The sequence below is a fragment of the Carettochelys insculpta genome, chromosome 9, assembly GCF_033958435.1.
Source record: "Carettochelys insculpta isolate YL-2023 chromosome 9, ASM3395843v1, whole genome shotgun sequence".
NCBI lineage: Eukaryota > Metazoa > Chordata > Testudines > Carettochelyidae > Carettochelys > Carettochelys insculpta.
Window position 1 is genome coordinate 2,650,647 of NC_134145.1, and position 22,782 is coordinate 2,673,428.

Consider the following 22,782-nt stretch of genomic DNA (forward strand, 5'->3'; position numbering starts at 1 on the left):
GAACCCCTCTTTGCTTTACCTTTGAAGCAACACGGGCGTTTCCGGTATGAAACTGACGAGTGCATCTACTTAGGGCCCCACCGAATTCACGGCCATGAAAACCGGTCTTCTGTCTGCTTTTACCCTATGCTACACAGATGTCACTGAGGAGACCAGCATTTCTCAAACCGGGGGTCCTGACCCAAAAGGGACTTACGGGGGCGGGGGGGGGGAGGTACGGTGTCACAAGTTATTATTTCCTTCTATTCAGCACTAGTGAGGCCCCGTCTGGAGTACTGCGTCCAGTTCCAATCCCCCAGTATAGAAAGGATGTGCACATATTGGAGCGGGTTCAGCGGAGGGCAATGCAAATGATTAAGGGGCTGGAGCACAAGACCTATGAGGAGAGGCTGAGGGGCTTGGGCTTGTTTAGCTTACTGAAGAGAACAGTGAGACGTGATTTGATAGCAGCCTTCAGCTTCCTGAAGGGGCTCTAGAGAGGATGGAGAGAGGCTGTTCTCAGGGGTGACCAATGGCAGAACAAGGAGCGATGGTCTGAAGTTACAGAGCAGGTGGTGCAGGTTGGATATTAGGAAAAACTCTTTCCCCAGGAGGGTGGTGAAGCACTGGAATGTGTTACCTAGAGAGGTGGTGGAATCTCCATCCCCAGAGGTTTTTAAGCCCTGTCTTAACATAGCCCTGGCTGGGATGAGTTAGTTGGGGTTGATCCTGCTTTGGACAGGGGGCTGGACTAGATGACTTCCTGAGGCCCCTGCCAGCCCTAGGGTTCTATCATTCTAGGGGACACACCCCTCTGCTCAACACAACAGAGCAGCACTGACCCAAGCCCCACAAGAACAGAGGTCCCAGTGCTAAAGTGAAGAGTTCCCTTAAGCCTGTGCCATGAAATGAGCACTTACAGCAACCCACATAGCGTGTAAAATCCACCGACAATGGACAAGGCCTCAAAAGCAGCTTAACACCCCATCTCACCTCGGCAGGGACAGGCCCTTAACTGCAGGCAGAGGGGTTTTAAGCTAGCGTGAGTGGCTAACGGACTCTCCTGTGTGCTGTCAGCCTAAGCCGAGCCCTCTGTGCTATCTAGGTGTGAGCCGTAGTACCACAGCTGCCAGGGCTAGCCCAGAACAATCACATCGCCCACTCAAGCCCCAGGCCAAAGCAAGGCGGCTCCCTTGAGCTGGTTTCCCCAGGCACGGCCCAGCACAGCTTTAGAGTGACAATCACCACCGCCGAAGACACCTCACTGCCCAGCCCGCCTTCCTCAGCAGCCCAGTCAGCATCTCTCAGCTCTCGCCCGTGACTCCTGGTTACGGCCCGAAGTTATGCCTTCTGTGGGCGATGCCTAGTGCCACCGCCAGAGCTCTGCCGCAGCTCTGGCTGGGACGGGGCTGCCCTGTGCTTTGCTCTTGCACAGGTTCCCTTCCTGCCAGCAACACCAGAGCTGTGGTCAGGCCCGGCAAGAGAGGGAAGGCAACGTTCACGACAGCGTCTCTCGGGACCGCCTGCAGTGCACGTGGGACAGGCGCACTCAGCCACTGGACGGAGTAAGAGCTCCAGCAAGCACGCAGGTGTCCTATGCAACCGGCCAGCCAGAGGGGCAGGAGCTGGGAGTGGCGTTCTGGAGCCGAGCTCTTCTCTTCTCTCCCCCTTGGCCAGCCCCGCTGGAAGTGTAGCTCAGCTAACTGGCCTCTAGTCGCCGGCTAGAGGCACCTGTGCGCTCACACTGCCCAGCGTGGCAATGAGCAACACGTGCCGTTGCGGACATGCCCTCCCCTGTGAGACAATGGCTGCGGAGAGGCCAAGGTCCCCCCCTGGTAACTCTTTGGCAGAGCTCCTCTTAGCATGATTGTGTGACCCCGGCTTTGGAAACGGCCCCTAAGCGCTGCACAAACCCTTACTGCGCACCACACCGCCCAGCACTAAGCCCCTAACCTGGCCTCACAACACTGCTGGGGCACAAGCACTTACACCTCCGCTCAGCCTGGGGTGGGTCAACTGGGGGGGAGTCGGCCCACCTGCTGCGGTGCCCGTCAGCGACCGACAGCAGACGGTCCTTCCCATGGCCTGATTCACACCCCCAGAGAGGACGGCAGCAGGCCTGGAAGCCCAGCAGCATCTGCCCGGCCAGTCACCGATTCCAAACTCAAGCACAGCCGGGTACTCCCCTCAGGCCCTTCGCTCAGAGCCTCCGGGAAACTGAGGCACAACGTTCATGGAAACGTGCTGTGGGGGAGGGGAGGGGAGGGCCTCATCCTCACCAGAATTCCACACACCTCCTGCTTTCGGCGTTTCCCTGGAAACATGCATGTTTTACCCAGCACTGCCCACCCCTCTGCAGCGGGACAGAGGGGGCTGGCCCTTTAAGGCTTCTCCTGCACGCCCTTTCCATCTCAGCTGACTATCCTCTGGCTCTCTGCAGCTTTTCCCTTCCCTTTGATTTAAGAGTTCCTCTCCTGGCCCTGACAGTAAGGTATTTCTGTCCCACAGATTATAACTCACTCTGGGCTATTATTCAACTCCCAAGCCCTGGCCCTGCTGCATTTAGTCCAAACATAATATCCTTCATGCATATATTATCTGTCTCCCTATTATCTGGAATCATTTCGGAATTAAATTTCAGTCCTGCAATATTGGCTTGAAGAGCAGCTCGCTTTATGGGCTAGTCAAAGGTTAGAATACCAATCAAAATAACACTGCCGATGCAGAGAGACATTTTAATATTCCAAAACCCGGTAATTGTAAAAGGACATAATATTTTTTCCCTGATTACCCCAAAGGCAACACATGTTAACAAGGCGAGGGAGAGTGTGAAAGAAATTTCAGAGTTCAGACAGCTGGGCGACAGATTTAAAGGAGAAGCGGTACAAGGCTGGCGATGCTCAGTCACCCGAAGGCAAGAGGGCTTACCTGCCGTGTGGGTTAGAGCCTCGCACCTAAGCCCTGGCAGCAATCAGCCTTTTCGCCACTCTCCGTGCACTGCGTCACAGGCTACCCACATGGGCCACCTGCACAGAGCTTTGGCGCTCTTGGAAATCAAAAGCCACCAAGAGCACTGTTGCAACAAGGAAACAATAAAGCAAGAGGTGTTCCACCCACGCCAACAACCCACTCACAGCCAGAGCCCGAAAGCCCCAAGCGGTGGCTACACGAGCATACGGCAGGTGCAGGAAGACAGCGCCTCGCCAGGCTCTGCTCGGGATCGATCCAGCCAGGCACTGAGCACTCTAGCACTGATGCAGCAAAGCACATCAACAGGTACTCCACCCACTTCCATGCTTTGCGGAACCAGCCCTTACGGTGGGGTTGGAGGTTGGCTTTGCATCTGCCGGCTCTGGCTTTCTGAGCCTTGCCACATTTTATAAATGTCACAGCACCCTGGAGTGAGACAGACACACAGAGTGAAATAACAGCTACAAATCTCAACAGGCTCTCTAGGGGTTACACTTCCTGAAAGCAACTTTCAGGCGCCCAGGCACAGAACAGACCTAAGGGACGTTTCTCAGGATATGTCTTCACTACGCAGATGATCAGCCGGGTCAGGGTCAATTTCACTCGCCTAGTGGGACACGTGAAATCCACCTATCCGGGGTCGGCAGTCATCCGCTGCACTCCTCAGTCTCGTGAGGAGTGAGGGAGACCAATGGGCGAGTTTTTTTCCATCGACCTCCCTCAGTGACGACAGCCAGGTAAGTTGAGTGTAGATAAGTTGATTCTAGCTATGCAACTGCTATAACGAAGTGCTTATCTACAACCGACTTTAAAGACAAGCGCAGGCCTTGGCCATCAACACACACACATACACACGTTCAGTCTGCCTCTCCAAAAGCAGATGTGTCTGCAAAACACACACACACACACACACACACACACACACACACACACACACAGCGTGCCATGACAGAATGGATAATCTATAGGGGACACACACACACAGTGTGCCATGAGAGAATGGATAATCTATAGGACAGATGGACACATGCAGAGTGTGCCATGACAGAACAGATAATCTATAGGGCACGCGCGTGCGCACGCACGCACGCACACACACGCACACACAGTGTGTGCTATGACAGAATGGATAATCTGTAGGACAGACACACACACACACAGAGTGTGCCATAACAAAATGGACAGTCTATAGGACGGGGACACGCACACACACACAGTGTGCCATGACAGAATGGATAGCCTATAGGACAGGAGGAGGCTGCGCTGGACAAGTCTTAGCAAAACTGACGCACACTAGCAGCTGGACCTGGAAAAGGTCGGTTGAGTAGGCACAGACCTTCCTTCCAGCCAGCACAAGATCACACCAGGAATACATTCTCCGGAGCTTTGTCCAGATCAGATTGAAGACGATCCAAGCAGCCGGTGGATGGAATGGAACCTCTGCATTGCAATGCACCCAGCACTATCCAGAGCAGAGCCTCTGACCTAGCGCTGAGCTGGAAAGGGCAGTTTGTTTTTAATTAAACACTCAAGTCAAGTTTCCTTTCCCCTCAGGAAGGTCAAGACCACATGTGCTGTTCCCTCTATCACTCCCTTGCTTCCCAAGACTTGAGAAGTAATAGTGAATGGTTTGGTAACATTACTAGCCAATTCTGTCAACCCCCTGGGATTCACCTGGCAGCAAAAGCACCCCTGTGGTCACACCCTACGCCCTCATGCACAATCTTTGGCCAGAGCATGCCTTGTAAGGTATCACTTAAAAACAAACAACTTGCTGGTCAACAGCATCATGGTGACATGCATCCAGCGATGCTGCAGGAACAGGCAGGAATGTGAGCTGGAATCATGACCAGCCTGTGTTTACCAGATGAGTCCTGGAAACAGGTAAACCTGATTTGCAAAGACAAAGGAAAAGGTGAGGCTTCCCAGATGCCATCAATGCTGACAGGCCATCACCTACCAAGAGTCCATCGTTTGGCCAGGCAGGGGGGCAGGAGAAAGCAGATTCTGCATCTTACACCAAATATCTTAACAAATGCCCCCCTTCAAACGCTATGTCTCCGACACAGAGCTGGAAAGCCCTGTACCTAAAGGGTCAGTCCCAGGACAGTGCATTTCAAAGGGGGATGAATTACACAATAGCAGGGAAAAACACTCCAGGGTCTCTCTCCCTGCCCATCTCACTCTTTTGCACCTAAGCAACAAAGGAATCCCAGCTCTAACTTTGGGACGGTCCTGACCTAGCGACTGGTCAGTAATGCAGCTGGAAGGAGGTGGAACAACTTTTATCTCACACCCAGCCTAGTTCTGGTCTGGCTATGGTCTGAAGAAGTGGGTCTGTCCCACGAAAGCTCACCTAATAAACTATTTTGCTAGTCTTTAAAGTGCTACTTGACTGCTTTTTGTTTTGCCAGCCTAGTTCGTTACTTTTAGCAATAGCATTTTATCTTTCTTCTTCATGAAACCGTTGCTGACTTCAATGCCTATCATTTGCATTCACTCAGCACCTCCCTCTTCGTGCTTCAAACCAGAAAGTTGATTTTTCTTTCATCAAAACGATTCCAGGGCTGTGAACTATGCGGGCAACTGCATGCAAGGCAGCATATTGTTCTATATTGTACCCTCAAAAGGCCAGCCAATATCCCTTTGTTCTCTGAACTGTCCAGGGACGGAGGGGACAGGGCAATGTGCAACTGGGCATGTGCTGGGGTCGCCCTGCCTGTGGTAACCAATGCTGCTGGAAGCCAGAGTGTGACTGCAGTGACACAGGCACTCGGGTTGCACGCTGGAGGCTGTTTGTGAGTGGCCCAGGTGAGAACTAGAGCAGCCACAAGGCGTTGAGAGTCACCTACAGGTGCGTGACTGGAGTGATACAGCCCCTGGCTGGTCCGGAATAGGCCCTGAATGGTCATGGCATCTCACCCGGCTCCGTGCATACGAAGACAGATAACGACGGTCTCCAGCAAAGGAACGACTGCCCACTGTCCTAGATTTTTCTACAGCGTCTGCCACAGAAGCTGCGTCTACACGTGCACGCTACTTCGAAGTAGCGGCAGCAACTTCGAAATAGCGCCCGTCGCGTCTACACGCGTCGGGCGCTATTTCGAAGTTAACTTCGACGTTAGGCGGCGAGACGTCGAAGTCGCTAACCTCATGAGGAGATAGGAATAGCGCCCTACTTCGACGTTCAACGTCGAAGTAGGGACCGTGTAGACGATCCGCGTCCCGCAACGTCGAAATTGCTGGGTCCTCCATGGCGGCCATCAGCTGGGGGGTTGACAGATGCTCTCTCTCCAGCCCCTGCGGGGCTCTATGGTCACCGTGGGCAGCAGCCCTTAGCCCAGGGCTTCTGGCTGCTTCTGCGGCAGCTGGGGGTCTATGCTGCAGGCACAGGGTCTGCAACCAGTTGTCAGCTCTGTGTATCTTGTGTTGTTTAGTGCAACTGTGTCTGGGAGGGGCCCTTTAAGGGAGCGGCTGGCTGTTGAGTCCGCCCTATGACCCTGTCTGCAGCTGTGCCTGGCATCCCTATTTCGATGTGTGCTACTTTGATGTGTAGACGTTCCCTCGCTGCGCCTATTTCGATGTTGGGCTGAAAACGTCGAAGTTGAACATCGACGTTGCTGGCCCTGGAGGACGTGTAGACGTTATTCATCGAAATAGACTATTTCGATGTTGGCTGCACGTGTAGACGTAGCCAGAATGATCTCAGCAGTGAGGTAGTTAAGGGCCGTGGCACATGCTACTTGGAAAACACCAAATCACCACGTACCCAGCACCCTGTGGAGAAAGACCTCTCTCAGGGAGCACCCCAGGAGACACGAAGGCAGAGGGAACTCCGGTAAGGGAATTTTCGGTTTTTTTGTTTCCTTCTCACAGGAGCGGAGCGAGGGGGACCCAGGGAGGGAATCACCTCCTGCTTGCAAACATCTCCAGCAAAGCAGGAAGCTGCAGCTGCTCACGCTGGCAGACACAACGACAGGCAGGTGCTTGGAACACAGGACAGCCTTTGCAGGAGATCAGCATTAGAACAAGCAGAGACACAGCTCCAGAGGAAGGCATTCAAAAGCAACAGGGCTTAAAAATCCTGCCTCCGCCTCCCACCACTGAAGGCAACAGTAAAATTCCCATCGGCTTCCAAGGGGCCAGGATCCCACCCAAGGGGTATCGCCTATAGGGTCCCTTGTCATCCCCGCTGGAGAGCAGTGGCATTTCCACACAAAGCGTGTGCAAAGCTTTGTCCGCAGGGAGGCCAGCGAAGTGCACGACAAGGCCGCCGCTTGGGAGGGAGACTCTGGTGGAGAAAGTAAACACCTCCTGCAGAGAATTCCGTTCCCACGCGAGGGAAGAGCCTTCCCGACAGCCTTGAAGCTTTATGTGGGCGCGTGTCAGTGGAGAGAGGAGTTGTTTCCCTGAGCATCCCCGGGACAACTCCAACAGGAGCCAGGACTGCCCCACCTGCTCTCCCGCTGCAGGTGTGGTTCCACGGCCTTCTGAACTGCCCACACCTCCTCCTCTGCTGCTCTTCTTGCTCAAGCCAGTTCTTACAGAGCGCTCCGGTGTTCACACGAGCCCCACCGTGAACTACACCCACCTGCCCACACAGCAGGGTTGGCCTCCTCCCTTGAGCGACACCCTCCTTCGACATAATCATGCATGTTTCTACCCCTTTGGGCAGCATTAACTCACGGCGCTGTGGGGTCTTGGCTGCCCTTTAGTAAAGCTGTCTTGCCTTTTCTTTTCCAGAACAGGTCTTTTGTTGTTCTTACATCTCAAGCGACAGGGAGTTGTAGCCTCGCATGACCCTAGCGCTAAATCCTTAACATGGAGGTTTTCCACGGACCGGACACCAGGCCTAATCCAGCAGATCGCTAACCTAAAGACGACTTGTCGTGAAAATCCACAACGCCTGAGAAAAGAGCAGGGGGAAAACCTGAGCAAAAGCTGTGCTTCGTTTCACAATAAATACTAACTACAGAATGAGTTTTATTCCAGCCTAAGGCCACGGTGTCCAGCCAGTCCCACAGCCAACTAGCCACATCATCCTGAAAAATAAATGTATTGTTCAAGCCAACTAGCCACGCTCAACCGGCCAGAGAGCCACATGTGGCTAATGGCCAGCATGGTGGAGACCACGGGCTTAAGCTACCCGATGATGCTCTATTTGGGAACCAGTTAGATTGTAGCTTGCTGGGAGGATGACCTGTGGTCTGAGATTTCCAGGTTCCTGGCTGAGAGCAGAGAGTCCCACACTGGGCAGGCAGAGGGTCACAGAATGTATTCAGGGGAAAGGGAAGGAGGTGGGCAAGAGAAGCTTTAGAGAAATATAACTAGCTAAGCTGAGTCCTCCAGACCAGTGACTGACTGTCAGTCGGGGTGTGCAGAGATCCTCCCAGGCAAACAGCAACTCATCTAGAGATTTGCCTAATTTTACAACAAGCTACATGAAAACCACTTGCAAAGGCAGTACACAGTGAAATTTCATACAGGCAATGACTTGTTTATATTCATCTAGGGGTTAAGATTTCTTTTGTGATTACATGGTAAAATGAGAAACTAAGCAACTCGACAGTAACCGTGTGCTGTGACACTTCTGTGTTTTTAAATGACTTTGTAAGCAAATAGTTTTCAAGTGGGGTGAAATTTAGGGGTGCACAAAACACATCTGACTCTGGAAAGGGCGAGAACCACTACTCCAGACATAACAGGCCATCAGATGATGCTGTGCGGTTTGATGGATTTCTGCTAAACCTACATAGCCTTATACAAAGTCACCGTCTTCTGCACGTTAATCTGTTTCCTCCGACACAGCAGGCACGTTTAATTGTAAACATGTCCCACAATCCCCTCCTACTGCAATGCGCTGGTGGCTCCTTTGTGCAAGAGAAAAAAGCCACCAAAACGAAAGACAACCCAGTGAAAACTGACACACTGGTGTGTTTAACAGCACGTCTGCAGGGTAGGGAAAACTCTTACAGACAAAGAGCAGGGAGCCGTCAAGTAACTCTGAGATCAACTGATCTAGTGGACCAAGCAGAGGGCTGGGACCCAGCTGGCCTGACCTCCATGTCTGCCTCACTGTAGGACCCTGGGCCAGACGCTGCTGCTCTCAGCCGTGCTTACCCCCACGTGTGACCTTCGGGTAATGATACGCCCACAGCCTTCACAAAGGGGTTTGAGGCCTACAGGTGAAAGCCCTACGTGGGCGCAAAAGGGGCTCTTCAGACTACAGTCAAGGAAACCGTTGCGGTTATTCTAGGTAGAATTTTGCAAGGAGGTGGCAGAGGCAGGACAAAGCTTGGCTACCCCCAGCTCTGCCAGAGCTCTTTGGCTCGGACCCACCGCCCCTCTTGCTATGCCAGCCCTGGGCCCCAGCCACCCACTGCTGCAGCAGGCCCCTCTTGCAGCCCCACTCTGCAGGCACCTTCCACATTGCAGACCAGAGCTCCTGGCTGGAGCACAGAGCCCTGCGAACGTGGCTGCACCCCGGCCCACGAAGCCGTGACTGATGAAGAGGAGATTCAGGCAGCAGCATGATGGAGGCTGGTGGCTGGCAGAGTGGTACACTCTCTGCTGAGGAGGCTCAGGGGCTATCTGATACGCAGAAGCACTCAAACAGAACCCATCTCCTTGGCAGCCCTCCCTGGATACGTATGTAATCCCAGGAACAGGTGCGATAAACGCCCTGCCCCCAGTCCTCTCTGCACTGACAGTTCATTCAGGATACAAGATCGCTCAGTGACATTACAAATGTCAGCAGGCAGCGATTAGGGCTTGGTGGAGGGGATACGTTAGCCGGCGGGTCGGGGGAGAGGGGAGTCAAACTTCTGTCAACGCATTCAGTTGCACGGAGCTATTTCTCCTTCGGCTTTTGTCCCCCACAAAAGACAGCCCTGCCTGTCCCAAGGCCCCGCACAGCAGCCAGCCCCAAGCGTCATCCACTCCAGGCCCAGCCCACCCTTCTGCTGGCCTGAGGAGCTCATTCTCCCAACATCACAAGCTGCCAGCCGGTCTGCAACACCTCAGCTCCCGCGTGAGTGCCAGCGCGTTTCCGGCGACGTACGAAGCGAAAGGCTCCTGCCAGTGCAGAGACCGCACGGGTGCATTAGCAAAACTCTGGTCCAGAGGGGCAAGGCCAGGCAGGGGGCTACTAGCCTTGCTCTGTAAGCCCTCATTTGCGACCCCCTTCGGAGAGCACCTCGGGTCAGAGCGCGCGAACAACTTCCCAGACGGCCAGAGTGGTCAGCAGGGGAACCCCAGCATCTATGCAAAACACGCGAGGCCAAAACCGTAACATGCAAATGCAGCGCGGGGCAGCTCCAGAGCAAGTGCACGTCTCACTGGGCAAAGCGCATAAAACTACGGGAGCAGAGTGGGTGTCAATCTGGAGCACAAAAGACAATGCTCCCCCCCTTTTCCACTGTGTTTTGTCCCATGCACAGCAGCCGAGTCCTGCACCACGCAGGATCTGCTGCTCTGCCCAATACACAGAGCCATGTCAGGCTCTTTTCCAGAGACCATCCCCAAAACGTACGTGGGAGTAATTTCCTCCCATACCAACACGCACCTTGGAGCTTCCACAGCAGGACTTGCGGCTATTTCAAAGGCACCTTTGGTGGAATTATATGCTAGTCTGACGTCTGCATTTTCACCAGCCAACTTTGCGCCTTTCCAAGCCTGGCTGGTAACCCCAGGCTAGAACGACTGCTCAGCAGTGAGGCTCGGGCCTTGCATTCTCAGGTTTGCTGGGCAGTGGACGGGGATCGGAGCGTCCAAGGAGACTGCTCCATTTCAGCAAGGTACTATGGCACACGCCCCCCACCCCGGGCCCAGAGGCAATGGCGCGGAAGCACAGTGAAGCGACACCTGCTTGAAGCTGCGTGCCCGCACACGGAGGTGCTCGTCACTCAGCAAGCCGCGTGCGCCCCTTTCCTGGGCTAACTTAAGCTTGCAGCAGTGAACCCTGTCCATTCCTGGATCAGGCGAGCACTACGGAACCCCGTGCTCGAGGTGACAGAGCAGAGGTTTGCCTGTTCCGTGGCCAGACCGCTCTAGTGACACCCACTACCCCCAGACGCTCATTTACACTCACACACGGACTTTACTTAACATTTGAAGCACAGCCTACAAGCTGGCCAGCTCAGCACGACCAAGGTTGTCTCTGGGGGCTGAGGTCAGTGGCGCAGGCGATGGCTCAGGAACATGAGGGATGGGAGGAGGGGCTGTTGGCCTGTGTGAGCCACCGAGGAGCACCTCCATCAGGCTGCTCTCCCCCCCGGCTGTTATTTCTCTCTGCTGCAGCGAGGACTGGAAGCCCCACGCACCCAGCTCTGAGAGGTTTACACGGTACCCAAAGGCGGCGAAACAGGGACCTGAGAGGAGAAGGGATGTGACTGAGGTCACACGGCAGGGCAGTGGCACAGCCGGGTCTCCCGACGCCCAGGGTACTCCCCTTCCTATCAGGCACACGGCCTTCGTATGGGGGTGTTGGGTGGGAGGGGGTGCTAGGAACATATCAAAGGCTGCAGGAGAACTGCACATAGAGATCCAGGTCCCTGGTCTCCCCGTACTCTGTCCACAGCACCGGAGAGGGCCTTAGCCAGCTCTGAGGAAGGAGAACAGCTCAGGATGCATCTGGGCATGCCATTAACCTAGGCCAGAGTTGCTCCTCCTCTCACTGCCCCAGATGTGAACGCCCCTCAGGAACAGCGAGCTGAGAGTGGCGGGAGGGGAGCCCTCCCTAGGGGTGAGCTATTATACATGGGGGGAACCAGTAGCTGGGTTGCCTATCCCCTCTGCCGCCTTTAGGCTGAGGACGCACGGGACTAGCTAGTAAGCACTTAGGTTAGACAGCCTGAAAGAGAGGAGCTCCTGCTTGGGGGACCCAGGGGTGGGGGAGGCCCTGGAAGCAGCCAGACCCCGGCCCCAGCCCATGACCCTCGGTTCAAAGTGCAGAGCTGGACAGACCTCCGCTAAGTGATTCTTTCCTTCCTCTCCTCCTGCAGCCGTGCGTTCTGCTGCTTCACTGATAGTGCTCGGCTTCAGCTTGGAGTATCAGCTGAAACCGGATCCATGAAAACCCCTTCCCTGCATGTCTCACTGGATTACGATGAAGCCAGACTCCTGACTTGCCAACCCAGGTAGTGTAGGACTCCTGCAAACAGCCACAATTTGTTTGCCTTGGGGCCAGGGGCAGAGCACAGCTTAGGGCTCAGCCGGTTCATATCCGAGCCCGCAGCGCAAAGCGTTTGTCTTCTGCTGTTTTGGTTTGTTTTCTTTGCGCCAATCACCCTGCTGGTTATATAGCTGCTATCCACTCACCAGAAGTTTAGTGAACTTCAAATGGCAATCATTAATGGTCACTGAACTGCAGAATGCCCCAATGTGCTTTCAGATTGCATTTACCGAGGCCCAGCAATCAGCCAAAAGATTTGCTCTGACAGCAGGGAATGCGCGAGCCCCTTGACGAGTTCAATGCAGACTATGCTGCCAGCAGCCCTTGTTAAGTTCATGCTCTACCCTGACTGATGGACTACATCATGCAAATTGGCCTTTTGCTGCTGCCCGTCCTGTCGCACACAGTCTCATGTAAAACAAAAAGCCGAAGTAAAACCCCAACCTCCATACGTCTGGTTTCCTTAACGGTCCACTTCCTCAGGCCCTAACGATCAGGGCAGGGCTAGTAACCAAAACCCTTCGATTCAACAGCACAACAAACTCCAGGGACGCACACGCCTTGGAAGGAATTCTCACCCCACTGCAGTCTGCACTAGGTCCCCGGGGGCGTTGTTCACAGCTTTGACCTCAGAACCCAGTTCCAGGCTGCAAGAGTGGTCCGGCCCAGAGTCCCCTCGGACCCTACCCAGGCCGCTCCTCACTCAGCCGGTAGGGGCACCATGGAGCAAGGCAAGCTGCTGCAGAAAACCCAACAAGAGAGCGACTCCACCTGGGACTCTCCTGTGGAAGCATAGAGCAGTAGGGGTGGAGTGGGCGGCTGCTGGGTGTGGGGAGGGCTAGGGGTGGGAGAGTGAGAGCTGTCCATAAAGGAGAAATGTAGCACTGGAATACATCCCTGTGGGTACCACCCAGCTCCCGGGGCCGGGGCGCTACCAACCACGATACAGCCTGGAGGGGATTTGATCTTAGGAACTCTAAAGCCCTGGAAGATAAAACACAGGGCGAGCAATGTACAAGCTGACACAGCCTTAGCTGGAGAGGTGCCTCTGAGTGCTCTGCTATTATGCATAGAGATCGTCAGCGCTAGGCCTGCCGCAATCGGATTCTCCACAGCTGCAGAACATATTCCATCAAGTACAGTAAGACTCTATTAGCAGAGACACAATAGGCGCAGGAGAAGGGCTCACTCAGCCCCAGCCTCTCAGCGAAAATAACTCCTTCATTTCAATGCAAAACAGCAGTAGTTATTAGAGAGCCCCTCGGAGCGCAGGCGAGAAGGCGAGCGGGAGGGGACAGGGGACCGTGGCGGTTTGCAGAAAAGTACCTTTTTCAGATTAATCCACTGTTTGAAGTAATCAGCAACCGGCAGCCCTAAGTACTGGCACTGTCCTGGTAACCTGGAAGAGAGGAGAGAGAGCAGGTTCCATTCAGTCACTGCGTCCGGACCACACAAACTCCTGGGCTTAGGAAGCACCTGCAGTGCTGAGGAGGAGGAGGGCAAGAGCCCCAAGTCAACTTCACGTGTTGCACTTGAGAAGGGTCTGGAGCACGTGGCAAGCGCCCCCCGAGCTAGGGATCAGCCCAAGCCTCAGGCCCGTTGCATGTGGGCTGTGTGGGAGCTGTACTGACCCTCAGCACTACATCCAGCCCTCCCGGGGGAGCGATAGGAACGTGGCTGGAACATCTGGGCAGCCCTGAGATGTGCTCCCCAGTAACACAGCACAGGCAGCTCCTGACCAGTGAGTTCACCGGCCAACAAGACTGGACAGACAACGTATCTGCCAAGTCACAGGACACAGACAACCCAGCTAGGCCTCGGGGGAGGCCGTCTGCAGACACTTCCTGTGTGGCCAAGCTGCTTTATGGGATGCAGGGCCAGATCGCGCGGCAGCCGGACACAGGCACTTCTACGGGGCTCTGGAAACAAGAAATGTCAGGCGTTCCACACAGCAGCGTGTCAGGCCCAGGTGTTCCAGTGTGCTCCGGGACTGGTGTGGCTATCCCAGGTGCCCCACAGCCCAGGCCCTAGGAGCACGCCTCTCCCTGCCCGCAGAGGCTCCTGTGCTGAGGGCCACAGGCAAAAGAGACAGGGACAGCGACAGGGCATTACAGCCAGAGGCCTTTGGCTGCTGCTTCCGATCCACAATCGCCCAGGACGTGAGCAAGGGCTGCCCTCGCCTGGGGGGGAAGGCTGGGGAGCAGCGGTGGGGGACAGCAGTGGGGGTTACCGGGAAGTAAGTTGGGTTTGGTTTTGATTCCATCTGATGCGTGGTAAGCAGCGGGCCTCTTCGTTCATGGCTGAAGTTGTCCTCAGTGCTGGACAGGGACTCTTCCATCGGACAGCAGTAACATTCCAGATACAGCCATCAGATACATAGACGGATTAGACCCACGTGCAGCTGTCATTACCGCGGTCCCTGACTGCCTAGGTAGCCTACGTCAGACTCAGCCTTCTGCAGCAGCAGCCCAGCTCGCAGCCTTAGGTGCCAGAAGAGGGGACATACCGGGGCTACTGGGAAAACCCTGGGTTGTGGGTTAGGTGGGAAGCTGCCAGACATCTTGGGAGGAGTCTCGCTAGGAGGACCCAGCCAGCAGTGAATTATCTGCACCCATTCCAGGTCAACTGGACTCCCAAAGAGCATCCCAGCCACACCTGCACAGCTCTGGCCTGGAACAAATTATGTTCTCCCTGCCCACACAGACCTGCCCAGCACTGCCTGCTGTGGGAGAGGGGAGTGCCCAGCCCCACACAGGCGTGACCCCCCAGACCTGCCCAGCACTGCCTGCTGTGGGAGAGGGGAGTGCCCAGCCCCACACAGGCGTGACCCCCCCAGACCTGCCCAGCACTACCTGCTGTGGGAGAGGGAAGGGCACAGCCCCTTTCAGGACCAGGTGCACAGGGGAGCACCAGGCCTATTACAAAGGGGAGTTACTGGTTAAGCAACAAGGCAGACAGTCCCGTCCTCGCTGGGCATGACTTGTGTGATGCTAGAGCCAGCTGCTCTGAAACAGACATCCAGGGTCACTTCCTGCTAGTATGTAAGAGAATTCACACATTAAAAACAGCCTGAGCCAGGCATTTTACGAGGCATACAGACCTGGGCATGACATCACCGGGGGCCAATCAGACAGGGCCAGCGGCAGGCCAAGCTCCAGAGAAGCCATTTCATGATGGAAGCTGGTTTCCACTTGTCCTCAAATCACAGGTGATTTCAGAACACACCGGAGCCCCCCCAAACAAACAGCCCACCTGGCGGCTACACCCGTCAGCCTTTCTGACCTCTGGCACGTAACCACAAGGAGCTTGACAGCCGTAACCAAGCTAAGTTCCTTCTGGAGGTAGTGCCCCATCGGAAATATGTCACGCAGGGCCCAAACCATCCCCACGCAAAACAAAAGGAAAGCCCCGTTGCCTTCCCCAGGGATTGGATCTGGCCCACAACAAAGAAATAGCCCCGACCCTCTTGGCTAATGGCACCATGGGACAGCATCCAGAGCGCTTCCACCATGACAGGGCCAAGGGGCTGGAAACCAGGAAATGTGGCCTCTACCACCAACCCGCCTCCTGGCCCAAGGACAAGCCTCTTCTCCGCTCTGTGCTCCAGCTTGCCCACTGTGAACGGGCACCAGGGACGCTCCTGGTCTCTGTCCCACACCGGGACACATCGGCCACGGGGCTGGGCTCTGGTGAGAATTCTGCACCAGGACTGCGGCACCACATGCTGCGTAATTCCACCAGGACTAGGTCCGACCTGGGAGCTCTGGATGCACAGGCATGAGCTCCCAGACCCGGCCTGCCAGGGCTCAGGCAGCACAGTCCAGCCACGGGAGGGAGGCAGAGAGCCCCACCGTGTGGGCACTAGGGGCTGTAATTGTTACAGCGCAGGCCAGTGCCTTACCTGCTGGACAGAGCCCAGACTCCACTGGTACAGCAGGGAAGGGTTCCCTGCTTGCCAAGTGGATTGGGGCCTTGCTCCAGGGGCTAGTAAGAGCAGAGCAGCATTCTCCCCCTGCGAGCTCCATGGCTGCTGCTAACACATCCACCCAGGTTCACCGGACAGGGCAGCTCAGTTTCTCCACGGCACGCGAGCAAGCGGGATGCAGCCTGTCTCCCAGCCTGCCATGCAAACAGCGACAGAACACACACACCCCTGGCAGCTTGCAGCAACGCAGCTGCCTGCCCTGGTGCGAGCCAAGTGGCCCCCAGTGCCTGCCTGTTTCACACGCCGCCTGGTGCAGTGAAGTCACCAAACACCTTGGCAGCACACTAACTGCCTGAAACGTCCGTCCACCTGGCCCTACGCTTTCCCTCCCAGCCTACGTGCAGTGCGAAGCGCTGACTCACCGCAGGGCCCTCCCGCCCAACACTAGAGCCCACGTGTCACACAGCAGCTGTCCTTGCAGCAGCCAGGACTCCTGCAGTTAATCCCAGCTGGCTCTCAAAACACAGGCATGGCTGGGGCAGAGGGGCCGGGCCCTGGGCTTGTGCAGGTTACAGAACAGAGGTATGTGAAAGGCGTGGAAGGGCCCCAGGGAGCACGTTGCCCTTGGCCAGCCATGCTCACAGCTTTGCTTTGGCTGGGGGAGCAGCCGGCACACACAGGAAGAGCTCCATTTCCCACCACAGCCCTGCTCTGCCGAACGCTGCGAGCAAATGGGGCCTAGAGAGGAGCAGTATGCAAGCAGGAGGCGAGGGCACATGGCTCTGAAGCCAGCTCTCCAAGCGCAGAGCTCAGCGGTGATAAACGGCCACGCTTTAGTTACCACTTCCCCGAAGTTAGGGAGGGCAGGCGGATGATGGATGGGCAGGAATTTGGTTATCAGGAAGGGCTGTCAGCTGGAGTCGCCTATCTCCGCACACATTTAGCAGGGCATCATTATGCGATGGCGTGGAGTTAAAATATGGCCAAGGGTATTGAAAGAAAGAGAGATGGGATTAAACAACAGCAAATTGAACAACAATAAAGGAGCGCGAGGCGCGGCCGTTATCACACCAGTGACACCTTTTATCTCAGTCTGGGGAGACAGTGCAGGACACAGACTGGGCCTTCCTCTGCTATTGTATCCGCTTGTACAAACAGAGGCAGAGACAACGTGTCACTGCTGCGATAGCCTATCAATTTAACCCTAATTAGCTGGGGGTCAAGGCGAGAAATAGGGGTTTCTCATTGCAACAGGTTCCTCCAGCTCCGTTCGGAGCCTCGGCACCAGTACAGCCCGGGGCAGAGGGCGAGTGGTAATTTAATTCAGTCGCTCAGGTGATCCTAGTGTATAAAAAATTAATGGTTGAGCCTCCTGACTAAGCGGAATTTGTCATGTCCAGCTGCCCCTGGGTTCAGGATGTCAGGAGACAAAGAAATGAGACCACTTTTTACACAGGGTGTAGTGACACTGAGCTGGTAAGGAGAACTCGGCCCTCTCCAGAAAAGGGACATGAAACCTGGATATTTATGGACCTGGTCTCAGCCGTTCAAAACCAAACCCATGTGCTGCCAGCCCAGCTGTGGGCAGGGCAGGAGAAGGCATCAGCATCTTCTCACCATCCTCTGGCCTTGCGACTCGCTCCCTCCCAAACGCTCTCAGTGCGGAGGGAAAGGGGCAAAGCTGACCTGCACAGCGTGGGCGCGGCTGCCAAAGCCAGGGCGCACAGACACCACCACATCCTCTAAGTGGGACTCACCCTCCCATGGGCTGACGGCTCCTTGCTGAAGAACATGGAGCGCCGAGCTTTATCAGCTGGGTGGAGCCAGCCTCCAGCAACCAGCATGAGGGACCCAGTCTCAGGGGCACTTTCTTCAGCACAGGCAAAGGGGTGGAAGGACGCAGCCCTTCAGAAACCCGAGCTGCAGGGGGAGCTTTGGGCGGCCCTGCCCTCCTAATATGGGTTGTGCTGTGGGGCAGAAGAGCCATATTGTGGGACGGGTCAAGTGCCCCATCTGACTGGGAAGAGGGTGGCTATAAAAACACAGCTAAAGGCTTGTCTATGTGAGACAGCTGTACCAGCTTCACTAATGAAGCAGTTTAACTCAGTAAGTTAGCAAGTACAACCCCTGCTGGCAAGGTGAACCTCCACCTTCCCATTCAACAGAGATGTTATTTGGTTCAGGGTAGGCTGATTTAAATCAAGCAGTTTAAATCACCCTTTTTCCCACCCTACTTTTCCCCCTCTACTGCAGTTATTTTCTGAAGAAAGGCGCATGCTCAGGGGTCGATATAGCCACTAAAAAGACGCTGGTTTACAATCAAACAGAGCCTTTAAAACTAGGGGTATGTCTATGCTGGCCCAGAGTTCAATGTGCCACGATCGATCTGGAGTTCGATTTTGCCACACGTGAAGACACGGCAAAAATCGATCTCTGGGCTCGGCCATCGACCCTGGTACTCCACACTATCACATGGCGCGAGGCATGTTGGAACGAGCCTGAAGAGCCCTGATCTACACTAGGGCAGAAAGTCAATTCTGATACGATGATTCTAGCTCTGCTACTGGCGTGGCTAGAATTCAGTATCTGGGATTGACTTTGTTCCAGAGCGTAGACCAGGCCTACACTGAATGCATCTTTTTGCTATGGGTCATACCTCCCTGGTCCGGCACCCTGAGGACCTGAGCAGTCCCAGCCCAGGGATTTTGCTGGACCAAGGGAGGTCAATGACCTCTGGGCTTCCCTCCCAGCTGCTGGCCCAGGACACTTCTCCAACACTACCTGTGGCTCCCCAGCCCTGGCTGGCTTCCAGGTCCTGGCACCACAGGATTCCCAGTCCTGGTTCCATAGCCCCAGTCACAGGACAACAACTACCCCCCAGTCACAGGACAACCACCCCCTGCCCTCTATGAGCTATGAGGAAGATAAAAAGAACTGAGATGGTCTAGTTTAGAAAAGAGACAACTTAGAGGGGACATGATAGTGGTTTTCAGGTACCTCAAAGAGGGCGACAAGGAGGAGAGAGAAGAATTGGTCTCCTTGGTCTCTGAGGACACGACAAGGAGCAATGGGCTTCAACTGCAGCAAGGGAGGTTTAGGTTGGACATTAGGCAAAACTTCCTAACTGGCAGGGTGGTCAAACACTGGAGTAAACTACCTAGGGAGATTATGGAATCTCCATCCCTGGAGAGGCTTAAGAGTAAGGTAGACAGACACCTATCAGGGGTATTCTGCAATATTCTGCTCCTCTTTTTGTACAACCCCTCAGCCGCCAGTAACGGCACCCTCCTCCCACGAGGGACACTGCAGCGGTTGATAACTACGCACACAAGCAGACACAACAGGTCAGGAAGCGGAGGAAAGCAATGGATGCAACAAACTGCAGAGGGAATTTAGTTCAGAACACCAGGGCCTGAAGCCGAACGTGTCAAGTTCACCCAAACATCTATTATTTACTCCAGGGCACGGGCCTCCGGAGACACCCAGCCTTGTTCAAGTGATACTCTACACTGCCAGTGGGGGTGCTTACCTCCATGCTCACGCCAAGCCTGGTAACAAGCTGTTTCTGCAGGTAGCGGCACCGGGCACTTCACCTCCCCCAGGTCTATGTAATGGGCCACTGCCTTCTATGCCAAAAGTCGGTGGAGGGGATTTTGCTGACAGCCGCAGAGCAGCAGCGTCTAGGGCAGGGGTCAGCAACCGTTCCCAGGCAGAGTGCCGGCATTTGGCCTTTTGGCCTCTATGTGCTGTCCCAGCGCCGGGGATACTTTCTCAAGTCACTCACAGTCCTACTTACAACAGCTTCATTCACAACTAAGTTAAGATGCAGAGCGTCGCCACCGAGGTGGTGGTTGGCGGCATTAGCTGGTCTTTCGTTAATCCACAGGCGGCCTGGCTTTGAGCGAGCTCCCAGTGGCACAGGGGAGGAGGGGCCGGGCTGAGCTCCGGCCTCACATGCCGATGAAAATCGGCTCAGGTACCACTCTTGGCACCCGTGCCGGGGGCTGCTGGCCCTGGTCTAGAGGCTGATTAGTTTATTTCCAGCTAGCTATGGAACAAACAGCCCCGCCTCGCCTGGCACGCAGCCCCGTCTCTGCTAGCCGCACATTCAGCAGGCTGCATCTGAAGCACACCCTCTAAACTCCCTTCGGGCGCCATTGCCCCAGCTGCAGCCAGGTAAAGCACATCGGGCCAGCAAGGGCCCGTTTCGGACCTGTGAGCAAACTAACCACAGGCCAACTCACTACCGCGAATAGAGCCAGAGCTCCCCACGCCCCCCACCTGGGAACACAGCACAGATGGGGACAGCAAGGCACTTGGCCCATTTGTGCACCTTCCCCCGGGGCTCCGACGCGTAACTCCACAAGCAGTTCCCACTGCTGAGATGGAGCCGAGCGGGCAGGGCCCTCACAATCACGACGGCCAGCGCAAAGGCAGGCCCGAGCCGTGAGCCTGGTAGCTGGGTTACATTCGCAGAGGTTGGGCATCCTGTTTACAAGAGCTCGCAGGGTGCAGGAGTCGCACAGTGATGGCCTGGAAGGACAGGACTCCCCTTCCAGGTGGGGGGGAGCCCTTGCTTTACTGCTCCTTGCTGGGGAGCAGCGCCGTATCCCCAGGCTCAGCCAGGGAGACCCCTTCCCACACACTCCCCAAGCAGCCCAAGAGCGGCGGTGGCAGCAGCAGCTGGGGAAACACAGCACACTTGCAAGGGTAAGAAGAGAGCTCCCTTCTCCTACCAACCCGCGACCTCCACCTCTGCTTTCCCCCCCGCCCCAAACATGTCCGTGCAACAGGCCTGTGAGCTGCACATCAACTTCAGAGACCCGTTCGCACGAAGCAGGGAAGTGGGAACAGACAGCGCCAGCCTCAGTCGGCTGTCAGGGAACACTAATGACTTGCAAGCCCAGCAGCCCTGCCTCGGACGGGCTGAGGAGAGGAGACGGAGGTACATGCTACGGCTGCCAAGGCTCCTCGCTGTCCTGTTCAAAGTCCCGCTGCTCCTGTGTCACGGCTGAGCTGGCAGCTGCCGTCCTTGAACCTGGGTGGTGTGGCAGAGTTCAGGGGCCGGGACAGCAGGCTCTCCTCCGCATGACCACGCCGGTTCAGAGTGGAGAGAGGCAGGCAGCACAGCTAGCAACCAACATGCGGCGTTCGAGGCCAGACAGAGCATCAGGTGGGATTGCAGGGGGTTAGCCCGGCCTAGAAGCAGCCCATCACCACAGTCTCCGAGTGTCTAGAGAAGGCGTGCGCACTCGGGGCCATGGGCAGAAGTGAAGGCCCCCTGAAATACCAGCTTAAGCCTTCCAGCAGCATCGCGGCGGCTGCTTACTTCAACAAGAATTTCCATAGGCATTCCATCGGCAGGTGTCACCTCCCAAGCCTTCACTGGGCACTCAGCTTCACCCCCCTGCACTCCCAGCATCTCCTGACCAGGCAGCACACCGCCGTACCGGCGCGCCAGGAGCACGCCGCCGGGCAGATGGATGCGTTCCATTTGCTCGACAGGCTGCTGTGCAGGGAATGGCGAGGGAGGCAGGCAGGCATGGAGGTTCCTGGCAGCCGGGAAGGGGTTACAGAGTTTGAAAAGGGATGGGCTGCAGTCCTAAGGCGCCAGCAGGCAAAGGGAGGCTGAGTCCAGCATTACACACGCAACACGAAGGTCACGGAAAATCTTCCCTCCAAATGTCAACCTGTCACCTCCAGATATTAATGAGGGCTGACCAGCAGCAAAGCATCCATGCTCCATTAGTGACAGGAGGCGGTATGCACGGGAGCACATACAGTGGGGCGTGTGGGGGCACCAGTCCAAGTGCAGGGCCCTGGGAGGTGTGGTGACACACAAGAGCCGACGCCAAGCGCCTGAGAAGAGAAACCATTGTCACACAAGCTCACTGCCCACAGTGTGGTACCGTTCTCCATCAACCTGGGGCTGAGCGAGCGTAACCAGCCCAGCAGTACCTCCCTGAGCGGAACACCCTGTCCTCTCCAGAGCCTGTTTGGCAGCAAAGGCTCTGCATTTGCAGGGCACGTTCTGCCAGAGGGATGGGCTGAGATTCCCCTTGCTTGGGACGCAAAGACTGCACCGGACCAGACACCTGTTTGGGAGCCACCCTGCAGGGGTCTAACCGTAGGTACCTGTCATCTTCACGGTGACACCCATGTTCTCCACGGCCCCTCAGGCTCTGCCAGGGACAAGGCGTTCAGGAGGGACCTGAGAGCTGACCACGCGGAGCAGCCGGGCGGGGGGACGCAGCAGTTAGCTCCACGAGACAAAGAGCAGTTCATTCACAAGAAAACCAATTCCGCTCCAGCACCGAGGCAGCAGGCGCTAGAAGTCACCATCACACTCATTCCCCTTCGGCCTAGTCCTGTCCAGCTCACAGTGCCCTCAGCTGCTGTTCAAGCTAATGAGCGCTAAAGGCACTCAGCAGGATCCGGCCCTTCGCTGGTATCTGCCTCGTCCGAGTTGAGCGAGACACTCTCACTATTAAGAGCCAGGCTGTCACACGGCAGGAATTCAGTCTCGGAGAGGAGAAAGTTCATCAAGGGCTGCATTCAAGCGACACTACAATAAATCTCTGTGGTAACGCTCAACAGCTTCTCTTACGGAGATTCACAGCTCTCGTGGCTGGGCCTGAGTTGGCTTCCCCACACATTGGGGTGAATCAGGAGTAATGCCACCTGAAGGCAGTGAGCTACTTGTGCAAGCAAGATCGGAAAGAGGCCTCTGGTTTTC

General features: G+C 55.7%; 1 protein-coding gene across 3 annotated transcripts in view; it reads right to left on the bottom strand.

Annotated features, from left to right (window-relative positions):
- ERI3 (ERI1 exoribonuclease family member 3) overlaps nt 1-22,782 on the bottom strand; it is a 210,925-nt gene that overhangs the window by 116,968 nt on the left and 71,175 nt on the right. For all 3 annotated transcript variants that reach the window (XM_075003314.1, XM_075003313.1, XM_075003312.1), the window contains exon 6: nt 13,448-13,520. In XM_075003314.1, the coding sequence (XP_074859415.1) occupies nt 13,448-13,520 (73 nt within the window). The remainder of the gene's footprint in view (nt 1-13,447; nt 13,521-22,782) is intronic.